Consider the following 22,891-nt stretch of genomic DNA (forward strand, 5'->3'; position numbering starts at 1 on the left):
CTCAGGAATAGTCTCCTAGCTAGACAGTTTTCTTATCTGAAAAATGGAATGGCTGAGAATGCCTACCTAAAAGAGCCATGTTAGAGCGTTAATAAACAGATACAATGAAGCTAAAGTAACGAGTTTACAACAGTGGTAATCTTTCTGCCGTTACTGTATTACTTTGTAACAGGTTGGCTGGGACAATAAGTTTGTATATACCAGAGAAGCTCTCATAATACAGTACAGGGACATGTATACTCCTCAGGACCTAAGACCTGAATGCCTTGAAGATGAGAGTACATATACATGCATAATTCTCTCACTGAATGCAATGACCTACATATACTGGGCACTCAAAAGTTCTCTTCTAGTACATTTTATTTAAACCTGATATCTTAGAGACATGGCAACTGCTTTAGCTATCATAGGCTTCAAGAGGAAATAAACCCGAAGAAAATTATACATCTAATATCAATATTATATATATATTATTATATATTACATATATAGAGTTAGACTATACTGATCACTTAAGTGTAACCTAATTGTTTACCTTTTCTAAACCTCACCAAAAGCAAGTCTTCAATGGCAATCACATTTACTAGTTTGATATAACAAAAGAAAAACTTCTAATTATGTCCCTGCAATATTCAAAACCTGTGCCCATCATTTGAGAACATTCCAGCTGCAACAACCAAAATAAAAAACACTGAAGTTCGCACAAAATACAAAAGGAGCTAAAACGCCTAATCTTTGGGTGATATTAAAAATGAAACTAGGAGCTGGTAACTAAATATAAGGAAGCAAGAGCATATTAGCTATGACACATGGCTTTCCACACATTACTAAAATAGTAATGCTATCTAACACTGTTACGTAGCACAAGGGTTTTAAAATATTACAACTGACAGCTTATGTTATATTAAGCATATAATCTAACACAAAATGGAAAACAGCAGCTTACCAAGGTAATTTTTTTGTTATGAAGGGGAAGTGGAAAGGATACAAATCCATTGTACTCTTGAGTATGAAATCCTCAAATAAAGTCTTTTTTTTAGTTTTCTGTATTAAACTTAATTTGAAAGAAAAGGTAGTCAAATTCCTAGAACACGAGCTAAACACACCGAGTTTGCCTGAAACATATTTTATCTGGGAACCTAAGACAGACATTGAAGTGAGATGGTGCCCAAGGATACTTCTAAAGATGTGTCAAGGAGCATTTCCCATAGATAAGACTCCCTCAAAGAAAGCGGATTCTACCCTTTTGGGTTAAAGGTTAGTTTTGTTTTGTAATCTCTCAGCTATTCAAACAAAATCAGTTAGTCATTACTTATTTGCAACCTGAGTCTTGCAGCAGTAACTGCAACTGTGCAGAAAAGTAGCCAGATGAAAACAATACTCAGAACTTATCAATATGAACCTTCTTGACAGCAACTAAATATGGCTAATTCTCTAGAGTTCATTTACTGCACTTCTCTGCAAACTATCAAAGGACTATACTAAGGTAAAGCAGAATGATCTAAACTAGGGCTCTCAGAGGACACACTAGGGACAACCTCTCTACCTTATTATAGCTATGCTGTCAATACTTACAGTGCATATTCAGTAATAGGTAACTTGTTCACATCAAATACTTCTTTATCCTTCATAAGATATACTGAACGTATGTAGGAGACAAAACACTGTAAAGTAAAAAGTACAAAGTAATAGAAGTTGAAGATTAAGCTAAACCAAAAATAGAAATAGTATTTCTTCACATAGTAGTCAAGAAAAATTCAGTAGTAGTGAAAAAACAAAAAACAGATCAATAAACCTCTATTTTGCATGCACAGAAAAATAAACTGTTACAACTGTAATATAAGAAAAGAGTTTTCATTTTATTCCACCAGTCCAAGATAATAAGAAATATAGGCAAAGGGATAGGAAATTCAAGGCCAGACCAGGCTGCATAAAATCTCAACTTCAAAAGAGAAAATTCATATTTTTACTCAACTTTTGAAAATCTACTAAATATTAATTAGTAATACTCAATAATAATAAGGTACAATGAGGGAACACAGGCAATGAAATAATACAGATAGAGCATCTATATCAATTCCATATGTTATTAGCCGAGGAAACACCATTTCTCTAAATGGCAATTTCCTCATCTATCAAAACTTCAACAGTGTCTTCTAAGACACTGTTATGTCAATGAGTACATTCATATAGAACACCCAGAATATCTTCTGAAATAGAGTAGACTCAAATAAATGTTTTTGCTGGTAAGATTACTGTAATAGTCAAGTTAATTTTTCAACAAAATTTCACTACAATAAATGAGCCAAATTTTGACAGATTGACAGATCTTCTTTATTATAATTTCAAATAATTATATCTTATAGTGTTTTAAATATAGTATAATTATATGTAATATAATTATAACATATTTATATTTATATTATATTATATCATCCTGAAAATTTTTACTTCTACACTTTTCCATAAAACTATGCTCATAACAGAGCTTTGTCATCCTGTTCCTATCTGTTGATAAGATAAATAGGTAATAAAATACATCTTTACTTTAAAGATAAATTTTATGGGGCTGGGGAGATGACTCAGTCAGTAACGTAATGGCCACACAGGCATGAGAACTTGAGTCTGAAGGTCCAGCATCCAAATGAAATGGACAGGCATACAAAATGTGCCTGTAATCCCAGCACTGGGGAGCCAGTAACAGAAAGGTCCCTGCAACATGCAGCCCAGCGAGGCTAAGTCTAGCCAGATAGAAGCTCCAGGAACAATAAAAGACCTTGTCTCAAAAAGTAAGGTAGATGTTTGAAGAAGACATCTATACTTGACCTCTGGCCTCCATACACATGTATGCACACCTATACGTGCACATGCATACACAAGAATACATACAGTATGCATATATAAATTTCATAAAGTGTATTTTAATCCTTCTGTCCATATCTCTTAAACTTTACATTTTCTTCTGCATCTCTATATTTACTTAATGCAATGTAGAAATGAAATTAATCTTTTCTACCTAACAAATCTCCCAATAAACCATTTTCTGTCTCCAGAGGCACTAAAAAAATGGAGTTGGTTCAATAGTATTTTCTCCTGCAATCATCATCAAGAAAGACAACCATGCTTATAGGTTTTGTTCCATCCAGATAATAATCAAAAGCTAGACAGTCACTTCTTTGAAACCAAACAGCCTGACAAAGCCAGGAACGCAGCCATTCTGCTAAACCATATGTGACAGCAACAAGTCACTCCACTTATTTCAGTGTGCTATCCATAATCTTTGTTCTAGAGACTCGGTTTCCAATGCACAAACCATGAAAAATGTCCTTTCGGCACTTGTACCTCCTGTCAGTAAGCAAATGACCCGCTAGTCTCACAACACTCCCAGCACCTTCAGCATCGTGTGCACTTTAATTTTTAACATTCTCCTGTTCTAAACGTTAACTAGTCTGACTGGGCCATTCCAGAATACTCACACATTACAAAATGTCAAATGTACATCATAAATAAACTTTGTAGCAATTTCTTAAGACTTTTTTTAGTTCAGAAAAGCAATTCAAGAATATTAAGATTCAAATTTCATTACTGAAGATAATTTGCAAGAATTCTATCCACCTAGATATTTAGCCTAACACAAGTGAATATTAATCTTTCAGTCAGAAAATGCAATCAAACTTATTACAATTTCATTGAAAAAGAAGTTAAGTTTATTAAGTATCCTAGATACCAGTCTGCTTCAAACATAAAAGTCATCTTGGAATTTCCTCTGTGCCTCCAATAAGATTATACACAGATAAATATTAAGAAAAACTTTTTAAAATTAAGAAGTAATCTTTGTATTAAACCTTTTAGTTATGGCTGCGCAATATTGTAATAGCAGAAACTGATGAAACGTTACTTCGTTATATAATTCCATTCCAAAAACAAATACTAAATTTAAAAATGACTTACCCTTTGAGCTCTTTCTTTTAAATCTTGATCTTGAGCTAAAAATGATTCTAATCTTTTCTGAACATCGATAAGTTTTTCTGGATTGATTCTTTTTAATAAAAAGAAAATAATGGTTAAACTAAAAAAGCAATCTAACTTTTACAAAACAGAAAATAAAACATAGCATTTTCTTATATCCCTTCATTTGACTTTTAAGTATTTAACATTATGTCTCATCTATGGACCAAGAATAACACAAGAAAAAGAAAATGACAGGTCAGTAGATTTCTCCAAACAAATGATGAGGGAGAGGAAGTTATCCATGATAGTAACATTATTATTAGCACAGTCACTTCTTAATTTAATAGAGCTAGAAAGTAGACACCCATAGGACATTAACTAAGATGAAATTCAATATCATTTTTGCCAATGCTTCTTTTTAAATCATATATAAAATCTATTTCAACTAATCAAGTATCTAAGACATAAAAACTGTTTACCTATGTAAAATTAAATTTTGCTTAATTAGGCTATAGCAAAGAATCTACATTTCACAAGACTCCATGTTTTTTCCTAACTTCAAACTGAATTATTACATTACTCCAATGCCAGAGTTGTAACAAAAACAAAAAGTTTAGAGCTGTTTAGAGCTGTTTTTCCTTTATTATTAGAGAAAATTTTCAAAACATAAAAGCTACTAGCTTCAACAATTCAATTTATGGTCAAGTTTTACCCTATATATTCTTAACCAGTCTTTTTACTATCTTAGTCCAAATTACTTTTAGGCAAATCCAGCTGTTTCTCAATGTCTCCAATACAAGTGGATTCCACTAAGCCCAGTGCATACATTAATGAGAGGCTATGATCCTTTGAAATGAAAGAACAACCCACAAAAAGATTCCGTTCCAGAGATGTCCTTTCAACCCACAACGCCCCTTGTAACTAAGCAGTTCTTTCTCTTATTTTTCTCTGCTATATTCTGCAAAATTATTTTGATTCTTTTTAAGGTGTCAGGGCTGGGGAAATGCCAGACTTGCATAAGGATCTAAGTTCAGCTCTTGAGAGGCACTGTAGCATGATCCTGTACCCTCAGCCCCTTTGGGGAGGATGCAGAGAGATCAGAGACAGGTGGTACCCTAAGATTCACTGGCTAGGCTGCCAAGGTAGCCAAATTGATAAGCTTCAGGATCAGAGAGAGGCACATACAAACATACCAAAATATACCACACACATAAACAACATTAACAACACATACACAGGTTAATCTCAGCATTTGGAAGAGGAGACTACCTCAGCTACACAGTACATTTCAAGCTAGCCTGGGTTACATGAGACCCTATCATGATCAACCAACCAACCAACCAACCAATCAATAAATAACTCTATAGCATAATCATGAATGGTTTAACATTCATTCAATAGGCAAATTAACATAATGTATCACATCAGTATATATATAAAGATAGGTAATAAAAGATAAGTCATTTATAAACTAGAAATTAAAAACTTCAAAATAAAGAGTATCTTTTCTTTAGAAGAAAGAGGAGGAGGAAAAGGAGTAAAGAAAAGGCTAGGGTAATGTAAATGAGAACCATCTAGTTTTCCCACTTAAATCAAGAACAAAGCAGGGGGTACTGGAGAAATAGCTCCAGAGCTAAAAGCAAATCCCAGTACCCACACAGCAGCTCACAACCATCTGTCACTCCAGATCCTGGGGATCTGACATCCTCTCCTGGTTCCCACTAGCACCAAAAGCACACAGCACTAAGGACATACAAGCAAGAAATATATCCAAACACATAAAATGATAAAGGAAATGCACAAAGCCGAGAAATCTGCTTTTCAATGTAGCAAAACAAAAGAAAAGAAAAATTAAAGTCATGCTGATTGGAGAGGAAAGGTAAAACTATACTTGTTTGAAGGTGAAATGATTGATGACCTACTTGGTAAATCAAAAGAAAGGAACAAAATGCTTGTGGAACTAATAAAAATTATAACAAGGCTTCAGAATGCAAATATACCAAAGGCTTTGCTGTTTACCAGACATGAGACAGCAGAAACTAAAGCTGTAAGGAAAGAAAACGAAGAACTTCTGAGACAGGACTCTAAGAAAGTATGAGCAAGATCCATGTGAAGAAAACCAAAACTCTGATGACAGAAATCAAACAAGAAACACAATCTTTCAGTTTCAGGGAAATTCTATCTTGTCAAGGTTTCAATCTGTTTCACACTTGATCTGCAGATTCAATGTAATAACAATTCAAATACCAGCCAGCTTTTTTTATGGGTATCAATAAACTGATTCCAAACACAAGCTGCAGTGCAGTTATGCTCCAACCTCGAGGCTTAATATAAAGCACTAATAATCAGACAGGACAGTAAATGGCAAAAGAACAAATCAAGGAGAACAGAACCCAGAAAAATACAACCACGTGTATAGTCCACAGATCTCTGACAAAAGAACCACAGCGGCATAATGGAACAAAGTGAGTCTTCCCAAGAAATGGTATGAGAACTGGTCATGTAACACATGAACACGCACATACTTTTATTTTAAAAAATTCAACATGAATCATAGATATAAATAAAAAGCAGAAAAGGTCTCAAGAGATGACTAACTGGGCAACATATTACACAAGGAGAAAAACTGAGTTTGGACCTCCAGCACCAACTTGATAAAATGGTCCCAGTCATGCACACCTAAAGACCCAGCCCTGGAATTTAGGAATGAAGTCAGGGAAGAGACAGGCAGATCCTAGGAGCTTGCCAGCCAGTCAGGTTCAGTCAAAGATCTTATCTCAAAAAAAATAAGGTAGGAAAGTCCTTGAAAATGACACCCTGACATCCATCTCTAGTGCATGAACACACACGCACACACACGCACACGCACACACACGCACACGCACAAAACTTCTAGCAACTAACATAGAAAACATAGACAACTTCAAGGATGGCAATGACATTAAATGCAACAGTAAAGAGCTAATCCGTGAAATTTTTCATTAACTCAGCTAGACTTCATTAAAATTGGGAGCATCAAGCTCAGGCATTCTCTCTGACCTGCCATACCTCCTTGTCAACACAACCTCTGAAACCATGAGCCCAAGTACTTCCTTCTTTAGGTGGATCTCTCAGACACTAACTGCGGTGATACAAGCAAGATCATCATATAAACTCAGGGCTCTAAGTGACACTGATATGTCAATATAATTCATAAACTGCAACAAATCTCCAAGTTTTTGGATGCAGATACTAAAAGAGACTGCATGTGTGGGGTTGGGAATGTGAGCAAATATACTTTCCTTCAAATTTGTTGTGAGCATAAAACTTCTTCCTAAGACTTCATTAAAGTCTTTTACTTTTCCCTCTAAATCAGAAGCCAGATGGTCAAATAGCTTAGGAGGAAGAAGGAAGTCAGTGCAGGCAGTAAGCACAATGATGTCGTGCGGTCACTCCTAGCAGCCACAGAAGAACACGTAGCTCTTACTTGATCTCCTTCACAGGAACTTTCTTCTGGAGAAGCTGCTGCACCATGCCTTGTTCTTCGGAGGGCAGTAAAATTAATAACGCTTCTCCGTCCTCCTTGTACCTAAAATCAAAGTTTTTAAAACACATCAATACAATCTCTGCTTTACATTTAACAGTAAAATGAGTGGATGACATAAAATCAAGTTCACTTAATTAGTAAGTGCTAGAAAACCTGCTTTTAATAATTCTGCAATGTCAGTAAAGTAGGATTCTGGCTGCATTGCTTCAAATTCCAATCACCTGCTATAATTTGCTATAATTCCCACTGCCTTTAAGGCTGTACCTCAGTAGTAGAGCTAGCATCTAAAACAAAGTTGTTAAACAGATTTAATCTTTTGAGATTGGGGTCTCAATACTGTAGCCCGGTATGCCCTTGCTTTTATGTGTTGCCCATGCTGGCCTCAGGCAACAACAAGCCCAATCCAAAGGGGATCCTTAAGTCCATACACTCAAGCCACAGTAGTACTATGACAAAATTATTTATTAAACATGGCAATCAAGCACACTTTAGAAATCAATTTACAGGAATAGTGACATTTGCCTGTAATTTCTGAAAACAGGAGGCTAAGGCTATAGATTCAAAGCAACATTTAACTATGCAGCAAAACCCTGTCTTGGGAAATCAAAATAAATAAATCAGTTCGTCTTCCTACAGATTTTACTGATATCTTTAAAATAGAACTTTTCAGATCAGTGTAAAGAAATGGGCCTACTCAGATAAACACCATCAATCCTTGTAATTGGTCTTCCCTTACCTAAAGCCAAGACTTAATTTATACCAGACCTTCAGCAATCTGTATTGGCACAGGTCAAAGGCTTTCTCAAGTACTACAGTTGTTTGGGCTGCTTGAATACAGTTTATTGACATAACAGTGTCAGCTGGTACACATACAACAAAACAGAAATCAAATGGGATATTTAGGGAATTTTTCAGGTACACAGAAGAAGACATAATCTCAAAGCATTCTTTAAACTCATGCTATAAAATTTGAGGGCACATTTTTATAACTGACCAAGTAACTATTTACGCAGAAGCTATGACTCAGGAAAAAAACTAAAAAATACCAAGAAGCAGGTGCCTGTCTTCAAGCAACATAACACTCATCCTAATGAGAACTGACAAACACATACAAGCAAGAGACTTAAGACAACAATCAAAGAATGCCAAAGGACAGCCACAGGCAGCACGCACCACAGAAAAAGACTGTGACACAGAAGATGGGAATCCAGGTGGGTCTTTTTAGGCAGACAGAAAGAGGAAAACTACGATGTTCTAAAAGAATGCCATGTCATCATAGAGGAAACCAGACAATACAAGCCTGATTTAATACGGAGAGATCTAAAAAGGGAAGGTCCACAGCAGGAGTACAAAAATGAGCAGCAAAAAGGATGACTAAAAAGGTGCATTCGAGCCTGATTTCCACTACACTGAATGCCTCCACAGAGATTCTGTAACACTGTCTGCAAAGAGCATTTTATCACTGATTGCTGAAAGAAAAACTGGCTTTAACTAAGAGAATGGTACTGTACTTTTACTATAAAAACTAAAGGAAAGCATCTTATCTCACATATTAATTTTAAAACTCAACTCCACTCTAATAAGGAAAAAATATATGCATTCCTTGTATGTACAGAATGAGAAAGATTAAATAAAACATACCAAAATGTTAAGCTATTTTACTATAGTTAATTTTTTAAAATCTTATTAATATGCCAGGTTCTGAAATGGTGAGGAAACAGACATTCTGCTGGCTATTAACAAAGTTGAGTGCCTATATAAATAGGTATTCATCCCAGCACTCAGGAGGCAGAGGCAAGTGGATCTCTGAATTCAAGGGCAGCCCAGTTTACTGAGTTCCAGGACAGATAAGACTATACAAGAAATCCTGTCTGGGAGGGTAGAGGAGATAGTAATATAGAATTATAAGTGTATTCGCAATATAGAGGAAGCTGTAAGGCACCTTAAATGAAACTTGAAGAATCAACAGCCAGTCTAACACTAGGGATAGAGACACATAAGTAAGGGACAGCCAAGTTTTGCAAAGGATAAAGACAGTATTGCAGAGACCAGTGAATACTTAAATATTTTGTCTTTATTCTTATTTAATTTTCTTATAAACTAAAAGGAAGTATGTATAGATACTCCTTTATCTAATTATGTTAGACTCAAAAACTAACTGTAAATACCTTCCTCACTGTTTAAATGCAGAATTGTATGACTAAGTTACTCATCTTCACTAACTACAAAATAGTATAAGTTTTAAAACATCCCCTTTAGAATCAGTGAAAGAACTGGAAGAGCTTGAAGGGGCTCGAGACCCCATATGTACAACAATGCCAAGCAACCAGAGCTTCCAGGGACTAAGCCACTACCTAAAGACTATACATGGACTGACCCTGGACTCTGACCTCATAGGTAGCAATGCATATCCTAGTAAGAGCACCAGTGGAAGGGGAAGCCCTGGGTCCTGCTAAGACTGAACCCCCAGTGAACTAGACTATGGGGGGAGGGCGGCAATGGGGGGAGGGTTGGGAGGGGAACACCCACAAGGAAGGGGAGGGGGGAGGGGGATGTTTGCCCGGAAACCAGGAAAGGGAATAACACTCGAAATGTATATAAGAAATACTCAAGTTAATAAAAAAAAAAAAAAAAAAAGCTATCCAAAGAAAGCAAAAAAAAAAAAAAAAAAAAAAAATCCCCTTTAGCTATTAGACCAAACCATGTATGGTGGCAGAAGTTATTAGCGTGTAAGATAAAAAGGTAACATCCTAACCAAGTAAGATAGCTGACAGCCATTTAAACTGCCATATCTGTAACACCTCTGAGGACATGTTAAAAGTCAGAGACAAGCTAAGGTGGTGGCACCATGAGTGAACTCAGAAGCAACATATGCTTTGCTCAGCAAGCATGATGGAGGAACTGAGTTCAGATTCCCAAAATCCAGATAAAAAGCTAACTAAAAATGCATGCCTACATTCCCAAGTGCTGGGAATAAGGGGAAACAGAAGAATCTCTTGAGCTCACTGGCCACCCCCAGTGGAAAAAAAACAACAATAAAAATAAACCTTTATAAAACAGTCTAGTAATAATAAAGGCAAAGAATAAAAAGGAAACCAACTAATTGCTCTAACATATCTAAATATGATAAATGACAAAGAAAAAGAGAAGAGTGCAAAGGGGTGGATATCCTTGAGTAGGGATAACAGAAATAGCTACACAGATAACTGTGGGAAAAGCATTATACCGGAAACTGACATAAAAGACACTAAGGCTCAACAGCATGTACGAGATGCGCAGGCACACACAAACACACAAACGTACATGCACACACACACACACGAGGGGGGAGAGCGCATGCAATAAGAGTTGGCCTGGAACAAGGGGGTTGGGGGTTGGGGGGCGGGAAATGGAGAAAGTGTATAGAGTTATCACTGACTGAGCTGAGAGGCCCTCACAGATCTGACTTAAGTTTTAAAGGATCATTCTGCCTGTTAGACTGAGCAGACCATAGGAGAATTAGAGCAGAGGAAGGGCCTGAAAAGCAACAGACCTTACTTGCCTCTGTACCAGCTGTCACAGCCCAGCTCTTCAATGCTTCAAGTTATAAAACAAAGGATTTGCTTTACCCTTTCATTAAGCCTTCAAACCTAGTGATCAACAGACATGTGCAGAAGGCCACATAAGGAAGCAATTTCCTCTTTGGGAGAAACAGACTAGTAGAAGTTAAAAATTTCCAGCTAAGTAAATTTTTGAGAATAAGAAATTTCACTTGCAAATACGATCACATACCCAATAAATTCACATTAGGCTTAATCCTTAGAAAGATATTCTTTCTGTTATTTCAGATTGCAAAAAAATTGAAGACTCTTAAAAAATTCTCAGTGATTCCTTAAAATATGAGCATTTTTTACAAACCATGAGCTCTTCCCAATTTAGGAATTTTAACTAATTTCCAGCTTCATACTTGTTAAGATGTATATCAAAGGCATATGAAATACAAAAGCTTGGTTCTGCTGTCCCCTAGTGGAATCACTTTGCTATCTAGAATAAGTCAGACTTTTGAGAGCTCCAAGCATTCCTGGTACTCTAGAACAGGAAACAGCCATAGAAAACTCCCACTTTGTACCCTAGCCTCCCTACTTCCCACACACACAGGGCTTATCTAGTCTGTGCCTTCTTTCTAATTACAAATTTTCTGTATTTCCAACTGTAAAACTTTAATTTAAAATAAAAGAATTCAGGCTCGTTACTACCAAAACCTGCAAGCCTTAAAGACTTCAAGTGGCAAAATGAGCCACAAGATAAATCACTATAAACTATCTTCACTCACTTGTCTCAAAAAGAACTTCATTTGTTAAGTGGATTAAGGGAAACTTTTCTTTGGTATAGATCCAATGGATTCATTTAAAAAAATTAAAGAATTCAGTAAAACAGTAAATACTCAAAGCATAAACACCTGGACCATCTTTTATTTTTCCTTGGTGAGTCACAAAAAGATAAATATGCCAGATTCTCCAACTTCGGTAATTTTTCTAACAAATCCACTTTTTTATATTTATTTATTTATTAATGTTCGATTCCAAAAGCAAACACTTTCTGGCAACCTGGTTTTAATTACAGCCTAACACAGGATTTTAATTAGTTTAATTTTTTAATTTAGCCTTTATTCAACTCAATTATTCAGTCTCATGACCCACGAAGCTTTCTCATTATCTCTTAATGGCCATTTTAAACCGGCAAAAAAAAAAAAAAAAAGAACCAGCAAGCATTACATGTGCTACCTTTCCATTGACTGTGTACATCTGAAACAGTCAATTCAGAATTTGTTGCTTATGTAACATGAAAGGTCATGCTTCTACTTTAAAAGTTAATGACTGTTACAAAGCACATTATTCTTTAAATAAATATATACATATATATATATATATATATATATATATATTTCTCTTCAGACTCAGCATTGCAGTGTTGTTCCAAGTCTCTATCTACAACCATCAAGATCCAATTTAATGCTCACCATAACATGTTCTACTACATTGTATTTCCACCAACTTCTCCAAAACTACAAACCTGGAACACTTTCTTTTCTTGAATCATTTCTTGATGTATACTGAAACACATTAATCTCACAGAGAAATTCAAAATACTGCTAAATATACTCTATGAAGGAATCAGTCTCCAATTTCCACATCACACCACAAGCACAGGTAAAAGGCCTGTAATCACTCACTTTCTAGTCCAGTATGTTTACAAGACACCATATATAGCCATTCCTATCAAAGACCTAAAGGACCACACAAATGCAGATGTGAGTGGGTACATGCACCGATTTTTACAAACTACATGCCTACTGAAGGGAATTAAGGCATTGGGGAAAAGATTTATACCACCAACTTCCACTAAGACTTCTCAAAAGATCTCACTATGAAAAAACAATCCAAATGTGAACCCAGATTATTAAGGTCCACCTTCTTAAGAAACTGGAAACAGCTAGTGAGATGGTTTGGTGGGTAAAGGCTCCTGCCACCAAAGTCTGGTAACCTGAGCTCAATCCCTACAATCCAGTGAAAGTGAACCAGAAAGCTGACCCCACAACGTTGTCCTCTATCCCCACTGCCATTCATGTGTCTCACATATATACCACACACTTACACACATATACACACTAGAGTTATAAACATAATACCTCATACTATGTGTCCCATATCTCTTAGCTCTCAAGAGAAAACAAATCTTAATGGCTAGTCTGTCTCGTGCAGTGCTATCTCCACAGAACCCAGTCTCAATTCTCACTGCTTATTTAAAATGTCATTAATTCCAACTCAGGGACTTCCTTTTGTAACTTGTACTGTAAAATATGGTTGCCATTACATCTTCCCTTTTTTGTTCTTAAAAGAAATATTACATATTTCAACACTTTACTGAAATGCCATTCATCTGTTTTCCATGTTTTATAGTTCTCTATACATCATATGTACATGTTCATGAGAGTGTATGCATGTGAAGGGCAGAAATTGCCATTAAGACTCCTCACCAGCTGTTCTCCATCTTACTGTCTGAGCAGTCCTTACTGAACCTGGAGCTCATCTTCAGCAGACTAGCTGGCCAATAAGCTCTGGAGATCTACCTGCCTCACCCCACAGCACTAAGAAAACAGACGCATGTCGCTTTCCAAGTGTTTGTAGTGGGTACCAGGGATTCGAACTCAGGTCCTCATACAGGAACAGCAGGCACTAAAGTCCTTGCACATGCTAGGACAAGAATTCTTCCACTGAACCATATCCTCAGTGCTCTTATAACTTCTTTTTAAAGCAGGATTTAAATTGCCTAGCTTGCCTTGAACTTTAATATTCTTTGCCTCGGCCTTCCATTCCTCAACTAAAAGCCGCCACATCCAGATTCCATCTCTGTACTTTTCTAAGATCAACTTCTGGACAAAGAATTATTAAGACAAAAGAAGTATTGTAAGACTTCTGAGAAGCATTGTGACCCAGAAAGCTGTTAGCCATTTATAATTCAATAAATTTCACTGCAATTTCAATAATACTAACATTACATAACCCTTTTTATTCATTTAGATCCATTTTTTATTTACCTGTGACTTTGTTTTATATTCTATACATTTCTCCTATAGCTATTTGGCCAGTATAAGGTACTTCAAATGGAATAAAAAAAAAAAAACAAAACAAACAAACAAAAAAAAAAAAACCCAGGAAACAAACAAATGAAAAAACATCACTGGGAGAGACCTTGACAAATGCCTTTAAGTCTCTTTCAGAAAAAGAAATCTGACTCATACCAACCGTGTCCCTTATTAAGCCCTAGACCATAGAAAGTAAGGGTGCAAGACCTAGACTAGAGAATTCAGACTATCTGAACTCAAATCTTGGCTATTTTTAAGCTTCAAACATTCTGCATAACTGCTTAAACAACTGACATCTTCATATGAAATGACAGAAGTTATGAAGATCCATTGAGATGATGTGCAGTAAGCAGTTCTTGGGAAAGTTTCAAATCTTTATAGATTGTTCTCAATTTTGACAGCCTTCAGGCTATAAGTTTTTTTTTTTTATTAACTTGAGTATTTCTTTTTTTTTTTTTTTTTTTTTTTTTTTTGAGCTGGGGACCGAACCCAGGGCCTTGCGCTTGCTAGGCAAGCGCTCTACCACAGAGCCAAATCCCCAACCCCGAGTATTTCTTATATACGAGTGTTATTCCCTTTCCCGGTTTCCGGGCAAACATCCCCCTCCCCCCTCCCCTTCCTTATGGGTGTTCCCCTCCCAACCCTACCCCCATTGCCGCCCTCCCCCCCATAGTCTAGTTCACTGGGGGTTCAGTCTTAGCAGGACCCAGGGCTTCCCCTTCCACTGGTGCTCTTACTAGGATATTCATTGCTATCTATGAGGTCAGAGTCCAGGGTCAGTCCATGTATAGTCTTTAGGTAGTGGCTTAGTCCCTGGAAGCTCTGGTTGCTTGGCATTGTTGTACATATGGGGTCTCGAGCCCCTTCAAGCTCTTCCAGTTCTTTCTCTGATTCCTTCAACGGGGGTCCTATTCTCAGTTCAGTGGTTTGCTGCTGGCATTCGCCTCTGTGTTTGCTGTATTCTGGCTGTGTCTCTCAGGAGCGATCTACATCCGGCTCCTGTCAGTCTGCACTTCTTTGCTTCATCCATCTTGTCTAATTGGGTGGCTGTATATGTATGGGCCACATGTGGGGCAGGCTCTGAATGGGTGTTCCTTCAGTCTCTGTTTTAATCTTTGCCTCTCTCTTCCCTGCCAAGGGTATTCTTGTTCCCCTTTTAAAGAAGGAGTGAAGCATTCACATTTTGATCATCCGTCTTGAGTTTCATTTGTTCTAGGCATCTAGGGTAATTCAAGCATTTGGGCTAATAGCCACTTATCAATGAGTGCATACCATGTATGTCTTTCTGTGATTGGGTTAGCTCACTCAGGATGACATTTTCCAGTTCCAACCATTTGCCTACGAATTTCATAAAGCTGTTGTTTTTGATAGCTGAGTAATATTCCATTGTGTAGATGTACCACATTTTCTGTATCCATTCCTCTGCTGAAGGGCATCTGGGTTCTTTCCAGCTTCTGGCTATTATAAATAAGGCTGCGATGAACATAGTGGAGCACGTGTCTTTTTTATATGTTGGGGCATCTTTTGGGTATATGCCCAAGAGAGGTATAGCTGGATCCTCAGGCAGTTCAATGTCCAATTTTCTGAGGAACCTCCAGACTGATTTCCAGAATGGTTGTACCAGTCTGCAATCCCACCAACAATGGAGGAGTGTTCCTCTTTCTCCGCATCCTCCCCAGCATCTGCTGTCACCTGAGTTTTTGATCTTAGCCATTCTCACTCGTGTGAGGTGAAATCTCAGGGTTGTTTTGATTTGCATTTCCCTTATGACTAAAGATGTTGAACATTTCTTTAGGTGTTTCTCAGCCATTCAGCATTCCTCAGCTGTGAATTCTTTGTTTAGCTCTGAACACCATTTTTTAATAGGGTTATTTGTCTCCCTGCGGTCTAACTTCTTGAGTTCTTTGTATATTTTGGATATAAGGCCTCTATCTGTTGTAGGATTGGTAAAGATCTTTTCCCAATCTGTTGGTTGCCGATTTGTCCTAACCACAGTGTCCTTTGCCTTACAGAAGCTTTGCAGTTTTATGAGATCCCATTTGTCGACTCTTGATCTTAGAGCATAAGCCATTGGTGTTTTGTTCAGGAAATTTTTTCCAGTGCCCATGTGTTCCAGATGCTTCCCTAGTTTTTCTTCTATTAGTTTGAGTGTGTCTGGTTTGATGTGGAGGTCCTTGATCCACTTGGACTTAAGCTTTGTACAGGGTGATAAGGATGGATCGATCTGCATTCTTCTACATGTTGACCTCCAGTTGAACCAGCACCATTTGCTGAAAATGCTATCTTTTTTCCATTGGATGGTTTTGGCTCCTTTGTCAAAAATCAAGTGACCATAGGTGTGTGGGTTCATTTCTGGGTCTTCAATTCTATTCCATTGGTCTATCTGTCTGTCTCTGTACCAATACCATGCAGTTTTTATCACTATTGCTCTGTAATACTGCTTGAGTTCAGGGATAGTGATTCCCCCTGAAGTCCTTCTATTGTTGAGGATAGTTTTAGCTACCCTGGGTTTTTTGTTATTCCAGATGAATTTACAAATTGTTCTGTCTAACTCTTTGAAGAATTGGGATTGGTATTTTGATGGGGATTGCATTGAATCTGTAGATTGCTTTTGGTAAAATGGCCATTTTTACTATATTAATCCTGCCGATCCATGAGCATGGGAGATCTTTCCATCTTCTGAGGTCTTCTTCAATTTCTTTCCTCAGTGTCTTGAAGTTCTTATTGTACAGATCTTTTACTTGCTTGGTTAAAGTCACACCGAGGTACTTTATATTATTTGGGTCTATTATGAAGAGTGTCGTTTCCCTAATTTCTTTCTCGGCTTGTTTCTCTTTTTTGTAGAGGAAGGCTACTGATTTATTTGAGTTAATTTTATACCTAGCCACTTTGCTGAAGTTGTTTATCAGCTTTAGTAGTTCTCTGGTGGAACTTTTGGGATCACTTAAATAAACTATCATATCATCTGCAAATAGTGATATTTTGACTTCTTCTTTTCCGATCTGTATCCCCTTGACCTCCTTTTGTTGTCTGATTGCTCTGGCTAGAACTTCAAGAACTATATTGAATAAGTAGGGAGAGACTGGGCAGCCTTGTCTAGTCCCTGATTTTAGTGGGATTGCTTCAAGTTTCTCTCCATTTAGTTTAATGTTAGCAACTGGTTTGCTGTATATGGCTTTTACTATGTTTAGGTATGGGCCTTGAATTCCTATTCTTTCCAGGACTTTTATCATGAAGGGGTGTTGAATTTTGTCAAATGCTTTCTTATGAAGATCCATTGAGATGATGTGTAGTAAGCAGTTCTTGGGAAAGTTTCAAATCTTTATAGATTGTTCTCAATTTTGACAGCCTTCAGGCTATAATTTTTTATTTTTATTTTATCTGTTTGTTTGTTGTGCATGCACATATGAGGAAGAGAGTGTGTACATGCCATAGAGTCTTTGTAAGGGTTAGAAGCCAACTTTTCAGAGGTGGCTCTTACCTTCCTCAAGCAAAGGAAGAGGGTGTCTATTGCTTCTGCTGATGCACAGGCTAGCTGGTTTGCAAGTTTCTGAGCAAATCCCCTATCTTTGTCTCCTATCTTACCACAGGAATACACTGAAATGAGCACCCCTGTATTAGGCTTTTTAAGTGGATCAAGGGATCAAACTCAGGATTTTAGACTTGTATGGCAAGCACTCTAATCCCTAGCCCATCAGGCTGTTATAAACTCAAAGTAAATTAGGTGTTAACTCAACACCTAATTGTTCCATTGTTACCTGCAGCTACAGCAAAAGCATGCTATGTTATTAAACAGTACAAAAAGCAAAGAAATAAGCCCGCATACCTACCTGGCAGTTCTACCAGCTCTGTGAATATACGTGTTGGCATCCTCTGGACAATCAAACTGAAGGACCCAATTCACAGCTGGAAAATCTTTATAAAAGAAATATCAGGGAGGGTCAGACAATTTCAATATCTAGCCTTCTGTACTATTATTATTTTACAGTATTATATGTCAAGATTTTCTACCACATCTCACTAACAAAACTTTATTTAAAATATAATTAGTTGCATTAACAAGAAATTATATTTCCCTAATCTGACAAAGTGGACTAAAATTAGACTACTTCATAACTAAAGCAGAAACTATCACTCTTCATGGGGTTCCAGTGACCATAAGCTGATTTCTGGGTCTGAGAAGACGGTTCAGTTTGGCAAAGTGTCTGTCACACAGGCATGAGGGCCTTAGTTTGAATCCCTAGCACTCACATTTTTTTTAAAAAAAATTGTTTTAAGCATGAAAGCACTTGCCTCTAACTTCAGCTTGGGAGACAGGAATAAGAGGATTTGGGGTTTACTGGCTAGCTATTCTAGCAGATTCTGTGAACTTCAAATTCAGTGAGATACTATGTATTAAAAAGTAAGAAAGCATAGATGACATCAGACATCACCTCTAACCTCCACATCCTTTGCACACACACCAACATATACACAGACACACATTAGTTCAGAGAAGTTGATATGTTAAATATAGTGACTTTAAAAGTCAGAATGATTGGTCAAAAAATAGATTTCACTAATTTTTATTGCTAAATGAGTTACAATTTCAGTTTTCAAAGTTGTAAGAATTTTTCTTATCTTTTTAACATTTAATCTTTTTATCTTCCTTTGATGACTGTGAAGGCTTCTATATTATAATTTAATTATGAAACATAACAAGCTCACAGAAATGCAAATACTACACAAGGTTTCACCATCATCCATCATGTTCATCAACTTACCAATTAACACCCTCTAGGTAATTATATTTCCTGTGACCACAGTAATGGTATTCCAGGGATTCACTTACCCAATCCCCTGGCTGCAATATCAGTAGCAAAAAGGACTGCAGCCCTCTTTCGGACAAATTCATTGTAGACTTCCATTCTTCGCATCTGCTGCTGCCGGCCATGGAGAGCAAGGATAGAGATCCCTGGGCGCAGCCGGCAGAACACCCTGTACAGATACTGCACCTGGGCACAAGCACAAGGGGGAGTTTAGTGCTTCAGGATAGAGAACAAATTTTTTAAAGAAATGTAATCTAGCATTAAGGTCTTGCAACATTTTTGCATATATATTTTCTAAAAGAATTTTGATTTAAAAAAATTTACATTTCAATCACTAAAAATAAAATTTGAAAAAAGCTCTTACATTTTTAAATCTACTAAATTCTTTCCAATTTTGAATGGCTATAAGAATATAACCTCCATAGAACTTAATTTTAAAATAACTAGTTAACCATATAAATATCAGAAGAGTCTAACTAGAAAAGCTATGAGAATTACATGAAGAACTCATAATGGAAGAGAGGTTTGCTTCCTTCCTCTTCAACTTTCACTTCTTCCCCCCTCCCCCCCTCCCCCCTCCCCCCCCTCTCCCCCTCCCCCGGAGCTGAGGACCGAACCCAGGGCCTTGTGCTCACTGAGCTAAATCCCCAACCTTCACTTCTATCTCTTGACCTCATAGAACTGCGGCTTAAGTTTTAAGCTTGAAAGTCTTTCATTAATCACATTATAATTCATAAATTTCTGCAACAAAACATTCTTAAGTTGTACATTTAATTCCCTATAACAGGCAGTGTAAACTTTCCCCTCAAACTGAGAATTAATCATCCTAGCATTTAGCTGATTCCCCTTCCCCAAAAAAATAGGATTTGATAAATATCGTAGCCATAAATAAAATTTTATTATAAACATATTCAATGTATAAACCTAAAGAGTTAACTACTGTTTTAGTTTCTTCTTTACTATGTACTTGCTCCTAACTGGATACTGTTAGGCTGAGCCAGAATTCAACAGCATTTCTAACATATATAAAATTTGTTTATATAAATTTGTTTAAAAACTGGACCCAGAGGAAACAACCTTTTAAACTACAAAAATGCCAAAATCACAATATAAGGTGACTATTTTGCAAAAAGCTGGAATTAAACAAAAAACTAGTCATAAAGGTTATTTGCTTTCTAAACAACAAAACTCTCTATTAGAACACAGGGCTATCCCTAAATTCATAAACACCATTACTTCTGAAGGGAATTATGTGCCACCTTCCTTTTGGGGCCAACCACGACTGTTTTATTACTTCTATGCTCTCTAACACGCTGGAGCCAGGGCAGCTCTGACTCTTAGCCAGTGCAGTCAGAACAGTGGAAAAGGAGATGTGAAGACAAATCTGCAGGCCAGAGATGCACTGAGGCAAATTAGTTTTAGGAAAGGCATATACAGGAATTCAGTTAAATGACTTCATGAAAACTTTCTGTAATATGACTCTTTGGAATCAAGAAGAGACTTCAATTCCTGTTCTTTAAAACCAGTGAGGTGGCAGGTAAGACTCTAAGCACGGAATTTAACTCTTACTCACTGAAAGTCATTAGAGGAGACCCACCTAGGGAGCTGACAGTTCAGCACGGTCCAAACTGTACTAGAGCATGGCAGATGACAAGAAATTCTAAGGCTAACAAACTATCAAGAGTATCACTCTGGATGAAGACAGGAATTAAGGGTTACAAAAATGGAGAAACATTGGGGAAAGCAAAGCTGGAGACAGTAACTCTTGAAGTGTTCATATTTGAGAGGTCTCTTCAGACAACTGGATATTCTCAGGAGTCAGAGCTCAGGGTCAGGACTTGAGATTTAGATTCTGCAATTGACAGCTTTCAGACTGCATTCACACCCTGAAAATCATGAGATTACCTACAAAACATACGAAGAAAAGGGGGCGTCTAGAAGGGAGAGGTAAGAAGTACTCAATATTCCAGCAGTCAAACAGGAAAGACTAGCAAAATAGTTATAATAGATCAACCAGCAAGGTAGAAGAAAGACAAGCTAATGGATATAAAGTCAAAAGATTAGGTGGGGGGAGGGGGCTTCTGATAGGACAAGGAAGAACTGATAACTGAGCACTAACTGGAAAACTGCATCCTTTAAGAGCTAACTGAACCTAAGGTAAGGAACAGAACAGAAAGAGAAGAAGTAGATTCAACTAGTAAACCCAAGTCTTTAGAAGGCGTTGTTACAAAGAATGGAAAGGTAGGATCATTGGGTTTCCTTTTCATTCTCAGTAAGGGCAATTATCAACAAACAGGAAAAAAAAAAAAATGGGTAAGACAAAGGGGCATTTGCTATACACAGCAAGGATACTTTGCAGATGAAAACAAAGCTTAGAGCATGCAGGATTGGTCGCTGGACAGTAAGTCTTGACTATTATCAATTTGATTAGTGGGAGAAGATTAATAAAGTACACCCACTGGATACATTTATGAGGGCTTTTCCAGAAAGAATTAGCTAAGAGGTAGGGGACTGAATGTGAGGTCCTCTAGACCAGGTCTTCTTTCTCTGCTCTCTGGCCATCAAGACATGAGCTGCTCTGCTCAGTCATACACATAGCCTGATGACAGACTGAAACCTCGAAAAGCATCAACTAAAATAATTCTTCCCTTAAGGTAAATCTGTCAAGCATTTTGTTCTGTGGTAAAGTCTAACTAACACACTGAAAGGCAAGTGCAAATGAGTAACTGCCGTGGCAAGAGAAAGAGCAGAAAGTTGAAATGAAAACAATTCTGCACATTATTTCTTATTTCCTAGTAACAAACCCAACTCCTCCCTAAGAAGTATAAGACTCTGAATAAGTACTAAGAATACCTGAAATCATGATTTCCACAGAAAAATTATAGGCTTCAATAGACAACAGAAACAAACCACCGTACCACAAGTTAGAAAGAAATTCACCTGCATGCTTAACATGCTAGGCTAGGACAGGGCAATAAATCTAGAGTTTATGGTAAGTCAGGAATCTTAACTATGCAGAGAAAGCAATCTATAAATCAATCATGATCTCTTCTCCTTAACAGAGAAATATCCTATTTCTCTCAGTCCCTTATTCCTAGTACAAGGTTAGCATTCATCAACTATGTATTAACCCAATAAGGACACAGACAAACTATTACAGAAGGATTTTTTTTTTTTTAAGGAACAACTGTTTCTAAAAGGATTCTAAAAAGGACTTCCATGCAAAACAAATTAATTTGCCTTAAAAAGCACCAACTATTTACCCAGAGTCAGGCTAAAGGTATGTACAGCAAACATTCCAAGAAGAAATAAGCATGAACAAAAATTTGAGGCACAGAAAAAAAGGAAGAATTGCTACGTTATAAAAGCCTCAGTTTAGCCTAGCTAAGTTGTACCATGTTCCCAGTCACTACCGTCTACAGCAGTGCTGAAGAAATGACAGCAAAGGTTCTACCCTCACTGCGCTTCAAGTCTCATTCATAATTTCTTTTCCAACAAAAATACAGGATTATTATTTAAAGATCTGTCTCCTAGCACTGCTTAGAACAGAGAGTCATTATTTGTCTAACTGAAATCTGACAACTCAAGGACAGTGTTCTAACACAAATGCATTCAAAAGGAGCAATTAAAGAATCAATACCTCTTTGCAACTGGAGAAAAACACAATACTCTTCTTCGTTAGGTGGCTTCTCAAAAATGAAAACAGCACACTTATTTTTTGGTGCAGCTCACAAATTATATAGTTCTGTTCCAATGTAGCAGGGGTGCTTGTAGAATCAAGAAAAACAAATTATTTTAACAATGTCATATTACTTTTTTGAAATCAACACTAAAAAAAGAAATTTGGTGGTCCATTCTCCCAATTTCTGTCTCACAAACACTTCTTCCTCTGTTGTCCCCTATAAAGGAAGCTCACTGAATATATGAATATATTCAAAATCCTCTAGAAGTTATATGAAATACACACACACACACACACAC

General features: G+C 37.0%; 1 protein-coding gene across 1 annotated transcript in view; it reads right to left on the reverse strand.

The window, feature by feature from the left end:
• The window catches only part of Ddx10 (DEAD-box helicase 10), a 154,710-nt gene that overhangs the window by 117,770 nt on the left and 14,049 nt on the right, over window positions 1-22,891 (reverse strand). Inside the window, exons 7-12 of the mRNA NM_001106820.1 lie at window positions 22,551-22,677; window positions 18,934-19,096; window positions 17,933-18,017; window positions 7,418-7,519; window positions 3,952-4,039; window positions 1,576-1,664 (exon numbers count right to left, since the gene is read on the reverse strand). Coding sequence (NP_001100290.1) covers window positions 1,576-1,664; window positions 3,952-4,039; window positions 7,418-7,519; window positions 17,933-18,017; window positions 18,934-19,096; window positions 22,551-22,677 — 654 coding nt within the window. The remainder of the gene's footprint in view (window positions 1-1,575; window positions 1,665-3,951; window positions 4,040-7,417; window positions 7,520-17,932; window positions 18,018-18,933; window positions 19,097-22,550; window positions 22,678-22,891) is intronic.

The sequence above is a fragment of the Rattus norvegicus genome, chromosome 8, assembly GCF_036323735.1.
Source record: "Rattus norvegicus strain BN/NHsdMcwi chromosome 8, GRCr8, whole genome shotgun sequence".
NCBI lineage: Eukaryota > Metazoa > Chordata > Mammalia > Rodentia > Muridae > Rattus > Rattus norvegicus.